This window comes from Trachemys scripta, chromosome 2 (assembly GCF_013100865.1).
Source record: "Trachemys scripta elegans isolate TJP31775 chromosome 2, CAS_Tse_1.0, whole genome shotgun sequence".
Classification (NCBI taxonomy): domain Eukaryota; kingdom Metazoa; phylum Chordata; order Testudines; family Emydidae; genus Trachemys; species Trachemys scripta.
The window spans coordinates 145,859,425-145,875,038 of NC_048299.1; the positions used below are offsets into that span (position 1 = coordinate 145,859,425).

Consider the following 15,614-nt stretch of genomic DNA (forward strand, 5'->3'; position numbering starts at 1 on the left):
AGGGAATCCTGTGTAATTAAAATGAATGAATTTCCCTCCCCAACTCACTACCCTGTGACTTCCATTAACTAACAAAGCTTTCTCTTGTAGGTACACCACATTATCCTATAGAGCACCAGAAATGGTCAACCTGTATAGTGGCAAACTTATTACTACAAAAGCAGATATATGGGTATGTATGAAACCCACTCAAAATTCACATAACTGACTTGCAGCCTTGAATAAAAAAACTTGGATTACTTTAGTTAGTTCTGTATAGCGAGAGCCTCCATTTGATCTTTGTGTTGAGTTATTTCAAATGATGGTGGCCAGTTCATGAAACATGATTGAATCTCTGTTCTACTCCCTCTTATGATGCTTTAATTCAGAGCTGTGTGAAATTCATTGGTTGCAGTTTGCACATGTAAGTGCAAATCCGATAACACTTCCCAGGAGTGTGCAACCTAGCATTTTTTTGGTTTGGGTTCAGATAAATCCCCAGACTGGAACAGATGCAAAGCTGCACCTGGTTTTGGGTCTTGACCACATAAAATCAAAATCAAAGCTATACTGTATTTTAAAAAAAAAAAAAGTCTGACATGGGTTCCTACCTGAGACGACAACTCGGCCCTGGATTCCCAAACCTGGCCATAGTTTTCGGTTTGTAGGAAAACCAGATTTTTCCTCATTGATGTTTTTAGCACTCTGTTTCTAACTTCTAAACCTGTTTGACTTGCTGTCCTATTGAAGGTGAAATGTGACTGTTGAGCAATGTGTACCCATAGAACCGAATAAAATACAGGCGGCTTATCTTCACATCAGAGTGAAAAAAGAGAAGAAACTCCTGTCTCTGGTGTGTCCGCATAATGGTGGTTCTGCAGAAGTTAATGAGTAGAAGGAATGGACTGGCTTAGTTTAAAGGTTACGCTTGGGTGTAGCTAACTGCTTTGTAAAGTTCTGAGTTAGGTAACTGTCAGACAGTAACTGGTGTACAAGAGTTGAACTGTAGCCTCAACAACTGCTCTACGTATACAGCTCAATGTATACGAGAGGAAGAAAAGCGAGCACAGTACATTCTGCTGTGCAAGAGGCCATTTTCCTTGCTACGAGCTCCATCCCGCAAAACCCTCCGTGCACACCTAGTTCTATTGAGCTTTTCATTTTGCTATGTTCAGTGGGAGCCCCTATAGGGTTGGGGCCTGTTTGTTGTGAGGAGCCTCTGGCTTGGGAGGCAGTGTGACCTAGTGGATAGGGCACTGGACTGGGAGTTGACTGGAAATTGCACGGCTGTGGCAGCATAAAAGGGAGCCAATCCGGGGAAAACTTTTCCAATGCAGGCTCTGTGCAAGGCAGCCCCCATGCCTCCAGCGTAAGGGGCAGCCCTGCGGGGGTCTCGGGTGGCTTTGCTAGCCAGAGGCAGCCTATGATGGCCCCCTTCAGTAGCTCAAAAGCAGGAGGGCACAAAACTTAATGCCACCCTAGCACCCTCCTGGGCAGAATTACTCTCTGGGTTCTATTCCTGACTCCGCTACTGACCTGCTGTTTGACCCGGACCCAGTCATTGACCTTCACAGTGTCTGTTTCCTGACCATCCTTTGTCTTTCCTGTCTCCTCAGAGCGTATCCTTTCTGGGGCAGAGTCTGGCTCTTGGGGCAGGTCTATGCCTCAGACCTCTACCAGAATAGCTCTGTCAGGGGTGTGATCCCTGACAAAAACTCGGTTGCCAGAAGCCTCTAGTGTAGGTATAGTTTTACTAACCAAACTGGGCTTTTCCTGGTATAACTTGTATGGCTCGGGGAGGAATGGTTATGCCCTACGAAGCATGGCATTACTGATATAGTTGTGTCCATCCTAGGAGTGCTTTGCCAGTGTAGTGTACGGTATACTCCTTTTTAACAAACCATATTGTCAAACCTCCACGTTTTCTGAACCCTTCCTTGGCTCTGAGCAGGAGATGCATGAAATACATGGGTGGTGGGGTGGACGAGGAAGGGATTTGAATAATGCGGAGGTTCAGAACAGACCCCAGGCCAGGACTGTAAGGAGGACAATGAGCCTGCAGCTTTGGGGGAGGCCATCCTTGTGGCAGCCCGCCTTCTGCAGCCCCTCTGTCACAGGAGCAAATAAACTGGGCAGAGCAGAGACCACTGGCCAAGACTGCAAGGAGAACAAGTCCCCGGCCACAGAAGAGGCAACCCTGCTGCTGAATGGCTCCTGCCCTCTCGAGTGCCTGAACTCCCAATTACCCAAAGACAATCCATGTCCCCCCACTATTTGGATAGTTGGGAGTATACTGTACTGGTATTCCCAAACTTATGAAGGGCTTCTAGTGTGGATGTGGTCATGTTTGTACAGAACCTAGCACAATGGAGCCTGTAAGTGTTACTGTAATAATAATAATTAATAATTAATTGTGCGTCATAAACTCCATGCATTCCCTGTAGCTATTTCACAAATTACATTTAAAAAATCCAGAATTAATGTTAAAGAAGAACACTATTTCATTACAATACCTTCCTTCATATTCTTTATACGCAAAAGCCAATTGTACAACATCTGGGGTTGGGAAAAGTTTCTTCCCCTGTGCAGATTTTGTTGTTACAAAATTACCCCTTTTGTGTGACTTTAGCATCTTCTGAAGCAGCTAGTTCTGGCTTCTGTCAAAAATGGGATCAGGACTGAATGGACCATTTGTCTGATTGTAGTCTGGCAATTCCCTGAGACCATCCTGCTTTGTTTAACCTCCTTTCCCTTGTATTTCTCTTACTACTCTCTGTTTTCAACTAATACAAATTTACTTTGGCTTTGTCTACTCACAGATTTAGTTCAGGTGGAACTATTTTGGTTAGGGCTGTCACATTTTAGCAGTACAATTCTAGCAGTACAACTCCCAGTATGGACTCAATTATACCAGTATCAAAGAGTTCATATTGGTATAACTTCAAGGAACTCTTGTATTCGTATAACTGCATCTGCACTACGGGCTTGTCTGCACAAACCATCCGTTTGTGGCAAGCTTGTGCATGAATCTATCCCTGGCTAGCCTGTCACAGACTAACTGTCCAGATGGACCCAGCTGATGCGCATTTGAAGTTTAATATGCTTTGATTTAGTTAATTTTCAAAGAGGACTAGATTGAAGCAGATCAACGAACTGTCAGCAGAGTCCACATGAACAGTTAGAGGGCGGCAGGCTAATGTGGTGTAGATTCACACCCCAGGTTGCTGCCAACTAAATGTGCGTGTAGACGAGCCCTAAGAGGGTTTTCCTGGTTTGTTTATCCTGGTGTGCTTAAAGCTTTCTAGGGTAGATAAGACCTACCTCTCTTCAGGACTGTGGAGCATTTTAAAAGTAGCTTGCAGCTGTGACTAGACCTTGATCTAATGAGGCTGATTTATGACAACAGAAATTGCTCTGGGTCAGAGAAATCATTGTAGACAAAATCCTCAGCCAGAAGAGAACCTCTGTACTGTGAAACTGTTCTTTCTACTCAGCACAACCCTCCTCACCATGGGGGACAATGGCAAATGTGGGTGAAGAGTTTGTATGATTGAAGCACCTACAACTTTTTGGCCTCCTACCTGGCCCAACACATGAAGTATATTTAGATTAATTTGAAGTTGGGACCAAGTAGCCGTATCTTAGTCCCCTCCATATAGATATTGATATGTGGACTGAGGGGGTGTTGTGGCTAATAATGTGTGTGGTCTATCTTAGGTACTTATTTGCCATCCATTTTCATAGTATCTGATCACCTCATGTTGTTTTAATGTGTTTATCCTTGCATGTCAGGTAGGGAAGTGCTATTATCCCCATGCTACAGAGGGGGAACTCTGAGACAGAGAGGCTAAGTGACTTGATCAAGGGCATGCAGGAAACCTGTGGCAGAGCAAGGAATTGAACCCTGTTCTCCTGAGTCCCAGGCTAGTGCTCTGACCATTGGACTATCCTTCCTCTTTAATCTATGGTGGCAGTGGTTACTGTTTAAATATTTCCTACTGTTTTTTCCTCTCTTTAGGCCCTTGGTTGTTTACTGTACAAATTGTGTTACTTTACTTTACCATTTGGGGAGAGTCAGGTGGCAATTTGTGATGGAAACTTCACCATTCCGGACAACTCTCGCTACTCCCAGGACATGCACTGTCTCATACGTGAGTATATTTGTTTCAATAGCAGAGTTTGGTTCCATGTTACAAATAAAGCTCTATTGTTTTTATAATTTCCAACTATTAGAGCTATGGACCTAGAGTGTGTACTCTCTTTCAAAAAGGCCTGTTCACATGCAAGGATGAAGCAAATGAGTTTACAGTCATTTAGAAGATGGCTGTGCCAAAGATGGTTATGATAGTAGGTTATCACAGTCCATCCAAATAGAAACTCTATGTGGAAAACTAGGGAAATAGACAACCCTTTGGTTTAAGATTGCTTCAGAAAGTTGCACAATAAGCCTGTTTATGCAAAAATGTTTCTCCAGTAATAAGTCTATTTGCATAAGAAGCTGAAAAGAGCCACAGTGACCTAGACTAGTGATAAGATTTCATCATCTTCTGTGAACTGAGAAACAGAAGTAAAATGATTATAAATAACCCACTGACTCAAGTGATTGTGTAATTAAGGATACAATGCATTACTCTCAGCAAAGCTGGAATATCTTGCTTGCTTTCAGTAGAGCATTTGGTTTTGCCAGCTATGAGTGTGAGTAACGCAGACTCCAACATGTTTTCAAAATAAGCTGGTACTTCTTCACTGTTCCATATGCCCTGGTTTGAGCAGATATTAAAACTAAGTTAGTGCTTGAAGTCAGTTTATGCAGGGGACAAGTCAATGCAGATGTCCTTCAGCTACTCTCTCAGGCAGAGATGGGTAGAGTATTAGAAGCATGTAAAGTTTTCTATTGTCGTTATTGTAGGGACTAGAAGCCTCCAACTGAGATCCTAGAATATTAGGGTTGGAAGAGACCTCAGGAGGTCATCTAGACCAACCCCCTGCTCAAAGTAGGACCAACACCAACTAAATCATCCCAGATCAGTGCTCCACTGTGCCAGATGCTGTACATACACATAGCAACAGCTGGTCCTTGCTCCAAACAGCTTACTCTCTAAATAGACAAAATAAAGGGAAGGGGAAAGTATCTATATCCCCGATTCAAAGTTGGAGAACTGAATTATAGATAGGAGCAGTAACTTGGGCCAAGGACACGCCAAGAAGTCTGACAACTTCTACTGTAGGGGCACCATTTAAAAAGTTCCATTGGTAGATGAATATGCTTACCTTGGTTTGCTTGGGAAAGTAAACTGACTTGGTATTTTAATTAAGGAACTGCAGCTGCTCCTGCTCCGTCTGATGTCAAGAAGAACTTTGCTATTGACTTTAATGGGAGTACAGTAGGGCTCCAGGATTGCAGTTAAAGACTTCTTGGACACCCTGAGCCACGACATGTACGCTGTATAATCCCAGCAGGTCCAGTGCAAGATTTGGTACTCGGGTCTATATGTGTAGAATACATACAATCGCAGCAGAATAAGTATATTAAGTACACCGTCTCTTGAGGGGTGTGAGAGATTTGCTGCCTTGCAATCCAAACTTGACCTGGAAGGTGTGGCTCATGTACCATGTGCAAATCTGGCAGACATTAGCTGCATGATTATCCATGAATCTGCATCTTCTAATATTTGGCACCCAAGTCTTCAGATGATTTTTTTTTTTTTTTTTTAGGGTATATGCTTGAACCAGACCCCGACAAGAGACCTGATATTTACCAGGTCTCCTACTTTGCATTCAAGTTAACAAAGAGGGAGTGCCCTGTCCCAAATGTACAGGTAAGTACGCAGGGACCCTTTCAGTGGAGTTGGGGCTGGAATCTATCTGAAGGTTCTTTGCACTATTATTCCTTATCTCCATTTAATTTAGGCTGCTGGAGAAACCCATTGCTTTAATTTAGTTTGTGGCTCTGGGGTATAAGAACGGCAGATTCCTTGTCTGAGACAACTAGGAATCAGTGATTGCACAAAGGACACGTCCTACCTACTGAGTAATACAGGTAGATGGTAGATTAAAAGCTTTCTGGGGAAGATAACTAGCAAAGTGCGGGAAAGGAAGTAATTTTGCTGTTTTCATGGTGGCATCCATCCATCACCATGTCTAAAAGCAGCAGCAGAAGGGGTGATGAGATTTGACAGCTTCTAAATGATGTGAAAATGCGGGCGGCTAGGAAGGACAAATCTCTGGAGGTTTGGTTCTACAGGCCCAAGAAAAATCAGCAAACGCTCTCTCTGAGTGTTATCAAAGGAGGCAGTGAAAACATGTCTCTTGGAAGGAGAGAAGAGGGGGGATGCATTTAAGTGCCCTTCTTTTATGTGCACTTCAGTTTTGGTACAGGAGCAAAGGTAGGTAGCAATGATGCAACCCAGAAAGAAGACAGCCCATGGGATTCCAAGCATGTTGCAGTAAAGTACAATAGAGTGGTGTAGGGAGGAGGTTTCTGTGTGTTGCGCTATACCAGCAATGACTCTCTAGTCATTAACGTCTTGTGGTATTGGGAGGTGGGGGTGTGGCGAAGGGTTGGGATGCTGCCCATGTTTTGTTCTGTGGAGATTGGAAGCCTGTTCATTGTAGGTGTGAGGGAAGTAGGCAAGTTCACCGTATAGAGTCAATTCATTCTCTCTCTCTCACACATTTTAAGTTGAAACTTCCAAAAGTGATTAATCAGACACATTGAAGGGGGCTCAAGTTAGTCCCCCCAAAATCAGTAGTTCCTCTTGAAAATTTAGGCCTTCATCTTTTTTCAGCTGATAATTAAGCAACATTAAATGACTACGTGAACATAAGTAGCGATAGAAATCTTGCAGGGCTACTATACAAACAATTGGTGGTGCAACTTGTTTGTGTTAAAAATGAGGGAAACCCTGAATATTAGGACAACTGGCCTATTGCATCAGTGGGTTCCCAGGCCTATAATTAACAGAAGCATATGCTGTTTTGTGGTTTGGTTTGGTTCCCCACTCCCCATAGTTTAAAATAAATAAATAAAAATCAGCCCTGGCAAATAAACTGGACATGGTAGTAAATAAGTTACCAGTATGAGGCTGTCATGGGGAACTTCTGTAGAGGTGCATATGTACATGGCAAACTAGACCATGCTTGTGGAACTGATTTTTCCAGGCTAATTCTTCATAGCATATGTAATCATTACTGCAGTTGGGTTTGTGATTATAGTCTGGTTAACTGAGATTAGCCAAATTCCATTTAAAATGTACACTAAATCGAATATAGTCATCTGATGTTGTTTAGTATATCTTGTTAGAATCCAATTCAAAACTGTGGTTTACAGGAGCTTTATACTGTATTAGGGATATTTGGGTGGTACACAACTTTCATCCAGTTGCCTAAAGATAATGATTTGGAGACTTCCTGGTTTTTCCATTCAGCTTCTGATTACATTTCTCTTGTTTGGGGCATATTTGCAACTTTTTTATTTTGTCAGTTAACGTACATGAACTTTCCATTCAAATATTAACAAATCTTATTCATTATCTATATTTGTTACCTTTTAAAATACCCATTTGTGTCATGTCAACCGTCTATTTGTATATTTGTGTTCAAATTCCACAAATGGCAGCCAGACATTATGAAGTTGACTTGGTCCTGATTTATAAGGTTGTCTGTCACTTTTAACATTGGAAGGGTTTCCATACTTTATTTCCCTAAGCCATTAATGATGGGGTAGTTGTCATTTTCAAAAATGATGTAACTTGACTGACTTAAGATCCTAAATCCCATTGATTTTGCTGAGGCTTTTTTGCAAACTTTATCTATAATCCTGCATGATTTCTACTTTGTGTGTAGTAAACCCAATGGTTTTTGGATTTTCAGAATTCTCCAATCCCTGCTAAGCTCCCAGAACCAGTGAAAGCTAGTGAAGCAGCTGCAAAAAAGAGCCAGCCAAAAGCCAGGTAAGAGCATCTGTGTAACACATTTCTCTTTTCATCTGTCTCTTTTCAGATTTTGAACCGTGTTTCCATTAAAAAACCACTAGTGTTATTTTTTGGCTCACGCTATAGAAAGTAGATTGAGGTTTATACTGTGATCCTGGGACTTGAAATTTAAAATAAAAATGCTCATTAAAGTGAAAGGCAGCAAATGGTAAAATGAAAGCGAGTTCTTTCCCCGTACGCACAGTGCTGCGTCTGAGTCAGTTGCTAGATTTTTGTAAACTAATGGCACTGTTTCAATGTAGCAGCTTGAAGTCCATATGCCAAAGGTTTATCAGTCTGTACTGCAGCATCCCTATTAAGGGCCTTATCCAGAGCCTATTGAAATGAGTAGAAAGACGCCTGTTTACTTCAGTGGCCTTTGGGTTAGGCCCCTAGAGTTTAAACCTGCAGAGCAACCACATGAACTTTTATAGATTTTAAATCCAGGAGGAACCAGTACGATCTAGTCTGACCTCCTGCAAAACATGGGCCTGACCATTTCACCCAGAGCTTCTGCTGGAGCTAGAACATATCTCTTGGAATGACAATCAGCGAAGGTCTGGAGTCTGCCAGGGATTGAGAATCCACCACATAGGGAGCATATTGCTGTAATGCATGTCGTTCTGCTCCTTGATGTTCTAATAACCTCGCTAAGAACATAACGGACATACTGGGTCAGACCAAAGGTCTATCAAGCCCAGTATCCTGTCTTCCGACAATGGCCAATGCCAGGTACCCCAGAGGGAATGAACAGACAGGTTATCCTCAAGTGATTCATGCCTTGTCACCCAATCCCAGCTTCTGGCAAACAGAGGCTAGGGACACCATCCCTGCCCATCCTGGCTAATAGCCATTGATGGACCCATCTTCCATCCTTCCATCGCTCGTTGTGTCCTGACTCAGGTCAGACTGTAAACTCTTCAGGGCACTGAGTACATCTTTTATATTTACTGCAGTGTGTCTAATATATTCATAGGCCCTATGTAGATAACAATCAAACACTGAAAGAATACCTCTTGTGATGCAATCTACCTAGCAGCAATTAGCCCCAGAAGTTTCCCTTAGTATTATTTTTATACCCGAGCTTCAATAATAATAGAGTAATTTCTTATCTAGCTCAGCGATCAAAAATACTGAAAGGCATTAAGATGTCTTGAGTGCCTCAGGGCACAATAATGCCCTGCGGGTTTGCATTATTATGGGATGGTAAATATGAAGGGGAAAGTACAAGTACCCGATACTTCGGTTGAAGCCAACACCTCTCGGTAAGAGTACTTTTTAAGATGCCAATCTATACAGTTCTGCTGAAGGAGGCCAGCTGCTATAAAGCGAATTCATTATGCCCTTCATCTGCTCTTCCATAAATCTATAAAAAGTCCAGATTTAAATAGTATGTTGTGTCAAACATGCACATTAAATGCATTAAGCAATTTTGACACGTTCCAGCTGTCCAGCAAGATGAAAAGCCATAATCACAAGAGAAGGCAAAATGAACATGCTGGATTAATTTTGCAAGTGCATTTGTTTCAACTTCCAAATGACTTGCAGTAGCCTGCGTAGGAATGACTCATGTATATTCACTCCGGTGTCTTTCACTTTGATTATTCACTTGCTACTTAAGCATTGTTGGCAGCAGTCGGAGCAATGGCATGTGCTACCTTCCCCAGTTTGCATTGTCATGGAGGGAGTTCCACTAACTAGGTAAAGCAGCAGATTGGGAATTGAGGTATAGATGCTGTTCCCTTCTCTGCCACTGCCTGGCTTAGTGACCTTGGGCAAGTCCCTTCCTTTGTCGGCCTCAGTTATTCTCCCCTTTAAAATGGGAATAATGATACTCTCTGATCTTGGTAAAGCACTTCGGTATCTACTGATAAAAGCACTATATAAATATTAAGTAATAAGATTATTCTGTAAAAATACGATTACTGGCCACTGGGCTAGAATGTTGGTTTGCCTGAACTTTGCAGGTAAATTTAGTTCTTTGTTCCTTAGTCTTATTTAATGGGAATCTAACTGGCTTTTGATGTAGATAGCTCTGATTTTATGGTTACCTTATGTCTCAGACCTATGTAACCATAGCAGTTTCCTGCCTTAGGAATCACTGTCCATGGTGTTTAGTAGCTCAGTAAAACATTTTTTTTAATTCAAGCAGCTAATTGGAAGCAGCTTACCTTCTTCTATTCATGTTTTGTTTTTCCTCCGACTTAGGCTGACTGATCCCATTCCTCCAATGGAAACCTCCATAGCTCCACGTCAGAGACCTAAAGCAGGACAGACACAACCCAACCCTGGAATTCTGCCTATTCAGCCAGCCCTCACCCCTAGAAAGAGGCCCACAGCCCAAGCAGCCATCCAGCCACAAGGTGGGTCGGGGCCTACTTATAAAATCCACAGAGCAGAACCTGAGCCTGCTCAGAAGCTCCTTGAATTTGCTTAATAAATTCATTCTAACATTTCAGTCCTGGCAAAAATCCTGTAGAACTGAGTACAGAGAGAACGGATAGTCTTACAGAAATTAAACAGGCTTCTAAGGAAGTTTAGTGTAAGAAGAATTAGAGCTAGCTGGTACCTTTTTCAATGGAGGAAAAGTGTTTTGATTTGAAGGAAGTTGGTGGTTGGTTTTTCTAGCCACCAAAACTTTTTGCAGAAATCTTTCATCCTGGTCAACAGTTTCTAGTTTTGTTTGATGGTTTTTGTTTTAATGAAAACTTGAAAATACTTTTGGTAAAGTTTTACAATTGATAGTAACATATAAAGCTTTTTTTGCGCTGCGCAAATAGTTATTTTGGAAACTTTTTTTCTTTTTCATTTTTATCAAATGGAATTTTTCACAGGAAACTTCCAAAAACCCTAAATTTCCTGTGAAAATCATTGGTGCTGTCTGACCTGCTCTGAGAATCTGGACAGTCTAGCTGAGAACCTATGGATTTTTGGAATCCTCCTATACAATTCCCTATTAAATCCCCTAGGATGCTCCTGAAGAACAATAAGATGCTGCCTCTCTTTAGGACTCTTCTCTAAGGGGAGGCTGAGTGTAAGCATTGTTCCTGGACCCTGCTGGAGCTCTGCCGGGCAGCGGGACCTTTGCATGCTCTGATCTCTGTGTACGTCGTCTTTCCCCTCTTAGTTGCAGGCCCTGCTGCTTTGGGTGGTGGCCAGCCCTCGCTTCCTGCAAGCGTTCAGCAGCCTAAAGCACCACCTCCGCAAGCTCAACCACAGCCTGCCCCTCAGCCCCAGCCCAAGCAGCCGCCTGCTCCTCAGCAGACCCCAGTAGCCCAGCCGCCAGTCCCTTCTACTCAGCCGCAGGCCACACCTCAGCATCAGCAGCAGCTCTTCCTGAAGCAGCAGCTACTGCAGCAGCAACAGCAGATGATGCAGGCTCAGCAGGTAAGCATGGCTGCTTCTCAGTGCGTCTGGCATCTGTACTAGGCCATGGGGCCACAAGGTAGCAAGTACAGATGTCTCCAACCTACTCTTAGCAGAGGCACAGAGAAGCGTTAGAGGAACGAGGGGGTTTCTTTATTCTCTCTTCTATTTTTAGCAGCTGATGACTCAGGGTGCTATCAGGGCCTTGTTGGGTTGTGCCAGCCAAGTCAAGCTAGCAGGGCTTGGGCTGCAGGGTTGTTTCAGTACTATGTAGACTTCTAGGCTAGAGCCCGAGCTCTGGGACCCCCTGGAAGGTGAGTCCAAGTCATAGAATTATAGAATATCCGGGTTGGAAGGGACCTCAGGAGGTCATCTAGTCCAACCCCTTGCTCAAAGCAGGACCAATCCCCGACTAAATCATCCTAGCTCGGGCTTTGTCAGACCTGACCTTAAAAACCTCAAGTCCAAGCATTGTGAGCTTGAGTTGGTTGGCACAGGCCAGCTGCAGGTTTTTCTTTGCTGTGTAGACGTACCCAATATAAGCCCAATGCCTAACTGACAAGGGGTAAAAGGAAGCCTCTGTTAAACTTGAATAGGTAGGTGTGTTAACTCAGGGTCACGCCATAGAGATACCCAGTAAAACAAGGAAAGAGGAGACCTTTTTAACATTTGATCAAGGTGGGAAGGAATAGAAAATGTTGCTACATTTTTAGGGCACAAATCCAGCTTTCCAGTAGCCCTTTGCAGATGGCCTCGAAGTCCTCACCGCTTGTTTTTTATTTCCCCAATTGCCATGGCTCTCCATTTTTGTTACGGTGCCGCAGTTCCAAGTGATGCAGCAGCCAGCCATGTCGCAGTTTCAAGTGATCCAGCAGGGAGCGCCGGCGCAGCAGCAACTGATGCAGAACTATTACCAGCAGCAGCTGATTGCGCAGCAGGCAGCCATGCAACAGAAGACCGCGGTAGTGGTGGCTCAGCCAAAGCAACAGGCTCCAGTGCCGCAGCAGCCACAGGCTGCAGTCCAGCCAGCACCTGCGCAGGAGCAAGTGGTAAGAACCAGCCAGGCCTTGAAAGCTGCAGCGAAGGGAGTGGTGGGGAGGGGAAGGAATGGAAGTGCAATAGAAGTGCTGCTCACTGGAGGAACTCGAAGCACTTCCCGGGCACAAACCAAACTCGCAACCTGCCTGGCTAGTTGTGGGGGATATGATCCTGTTTTTGTCCCCCAGGATTCAACCCAGAGGGGCTAGGGGATAAGGCGTTCTCAGGAGGCCTGCAACTCCAGTACTTGGTACCAAGCTCTAGCTGTCAGAGCCAGTCTTGCTGCTTCTAAGGTGCTTTTCCAAGAGACAGGTTTTGTTTGGGCTTTTTCCTACCAGTAGGTGCTAGATTCTCTGTGGAAACTGCCCCTCAGGTATACTGAAGTTTGGTCTTCTGTAACAGAGCAGTGTAGGTTGAGGTGAGAGAAGGGAGGAGAATAACTTTTTCCTCTCTTGTACAGAGTATACTTAACCTGCATTAAGTGTCCCTGAATACATATGGCAAAGCTGCTCAACCCTGCATGAGATAGGCATCACATGCATTTCACTGATGTGGGGGCGGGTGTGGAACTGTAGCAGAGATGGATACTGCAAGTCAGGAGAAGGAAGATGGCCTGCCAAGCGTGACTTCATAATCCAGCCTGGGACTTGGGGAAACCCGAGTTCAATTCCGTGCTGTGCCACAGACACTCTGACTTGGGCAAGTCACTTAGTCTCTCTGTGCCTCAGTTCCCCCTCTGTCCAGTAGGGGTAATAGCACAGCCTGCTTCACAGGAGTGTGAGGATACCACCGTTACAACTTTGTGAGGTACGCCGATACTACAGCAGTGGGGGTACTATCTAAGACTGGAGCGGAGTGCAGGATTCCTGACTCCTAGCCCCTTGCTCTGAAAATCTGGTTGAACAATGTGCCCCATTAGGAGCCAGCAAACATTTTTTCCTATGATGTCATCTAGACATGTTTATGCAGAGGTAATGCTAACATATGGCATAAAACTGATGTGTTCTCTCCTGGAGTGGGCTGACCAAGGTCAGTGGGTAGTGCCCACTCCATGTGCCAGCATTAGTCTCCTAAGCAAAGATTGTCAAGTGACTAGAATTGAGTGCCCAAACAGATGCTTTAGGGACATAGGTGTGGGTGTTTTGCCTTTTCCCCAGAGGGCAGGTGCTAAACACTCCCTGAAAATCAGTCCACTTTGAGGCATCGTAGATTGCTAGATTCCAAGGCAGGAAGGCACCATTGTGATCATCTAGTAAACATTGGTCATGAACTTGGGCATCTGCCAATGGAAGCACCCAAAATCAGGCATCAATTCTGAGACTCTTGACCCTAGTTTTCTTGAAACCTTGATTGGAAAAAGCAGGTACAAAAAAGAGCAGCCTTCCACTCTGCCTTGATTCTGGTAGGTGGGGTGGGCGTGTTTTGTGTTTTCTGGCTATTTTTACAACAGATTATACAAAACAAACAAACAAAAAAACACTCATCCATGTTCCCAATCATCCTTGCACATATATCCAAAATGAGTGCTCTTTACTTGATGGGAAATAGGATTTTCCTTGCAGTGAGACGTGAGAGCAGATGACTGTCCACTCATTAAAGACAGGGGAGATGTGCCAGAGAGTGTGATTCTCCCGTTACCAAAATGTGTCTGCAGTTACATTTTGTCCTTCATTGCTGCCCAAGCCTATTCATTCTTGCTTGTCTCTTGGGGAGTGGAGGGCCATCACTTCAATTTTGTTCGTGCATGAAAAGAGGATGCACTCAGTTTCTGTGCTATATCTTCTACACATACAAAGTAAGTTGCATTATATAAACCGGTTCTACTAGAGAATATTTGATTCCAAATTAAGGGCCAAATCCTGCTATCCTCATAAGTAAGTAACTCTTCTTGGGCCCAGATCTTCTCTGGTGTAGTCCCTGTGAAGCTGATAGAATGTCACCAGGGTTATTTGGCCAATGGACTTTGTCAGAATTACTCATATGACCAAAAGCTGGGGCAGTGTTTCTCTCTGCCCCCCCTCACCGCCTCCCCCCCACCCCCACCCCTTATGGCTGTATCATACTTTTCTCTGTTACTTAGGAGTTAAATTTTCATGTTTAGCTGGACATTGAATTTGCTAGGTGACCTTGGGTAAGGTGTATTAGCGCTTTGCCCCCATGTGGGTCTGATCCAAAATCAATGGGGAGTTTGACAATTGAATTTGAATGGGCTTTGGATCAGGCCCATTCATTATCTAGCAGAGAAAGGTCTAAGATGATCCATTGGCTGGGAGTTGAAGTTAGACACATTCAGGCTGGAAATAAAGCATACATTTTTAACAGTGTAAGTAATTAACCATTGGAACAGTTTACCCAGGGTCACGTGTGGTAGAGTCCCTACTATTGGCCATTTTTAAATGGAGGTTGGATATCTATTTCTTTTTAAATCTGCTTTAGGAATTATTTTGGAGGCGTTCTCTGGCCTATCTTATACAGGAGGTCAGACTAGATGATCACAATGGTCCTTTCTGGCTTTGTAATCTATGAATGATTCCACTCCCCTTACAGGAGAAAATTCCAGAGACTTAAAGAGCCTTTCTGAAGGTGCCTGGAGATCCTTTGACACAATTCAATTACGTGAAAATCTTCATAACTTTAATAAAACAATCCAGTGTGAAAATTCCCCCGCATCCCCAAAAAGATGAATCACAACTGCTGCATGCAGCGCAGTTCCCATTCCTACAGAAACCAGGAAAAAGCATTAATTGTCTCCTTTAAAAAATGAGCAGTGAGACGACATCTCTTCATAGCAGGCTCTCTCAGCAGAGAATGCCAGGCTTGGCCCTGCCAAGGCCTTTTCACGTTGCATAACTTTTTTGACATTACAAGCCATATACGTTTCTGCCGAGATTTCAGTACAACCCGTCCGTCCCTTCTTGAACACTGTTTTACTGTGACCTACAGAGAACGATACTAGGCTTAAAATGAAGCAGGTGAAGGAAGATTGCTCTTGATTGCCTTACTCTGCCACTCTGAGCACGTGACACTGCATAGGGTTACCATATTTTGTGCCTCCAAAAGGAGGACACTCCACGGGGCCCTGACCCCGCCCCCAGCCCCGCCCCCTCCCCCGCCCCAACTCCGCCCCCTCCCCAAAGTCTCCGCCCCGTCCCCTGCTTCCCGCGAACATTTAATTCGCGGGAAGCCTGAGCAGGTAAGGGGGGGTGTGGGGGGAGGAGGTGCGGCCCAGGCTGGCCCCCCCGGCGGCTCCAGCCTGGG

The 15,614-nt window shown here is 44.2% G+C and overlaps 1 protein-coding gene across 1 annotated transcript in view; it reads left to right on the forward strand.

The window, feature by feature from the left end:
* AAK1 (AP2 associated kinase 1) overlaps nucleotides 1-15,614 on the forward strand; it is a gene marked incomplete at its 3' end in the record, with an annotated part of 138,264 nt that overhangs the window by 81,519 nt on the left and 41,131 nt on the right. Inside the window, 7 exon segments of the mRNA XM_034761770.1 lie at nucleotides 91-172; nucleotides 3,998-4,130; nucleotides 5,695-5,798; nucleotides 7,852-7,931; nucleotides 10,161-10,315; nucleotides 11,080-11,339; nucleotides 12,143-12,367. Of these exon segments, the coding sequence (XP_034617661.1) occupies nucleotides 91-172; nucleotides 3,998-4,130; nucleotides 5,695-5,798; nucleotides 7,852-7,931; nucleotides 10,161-10,315; nucleotides 11,080-11,339; nucleotides 12,143-12,367 (1,039 nt within the window).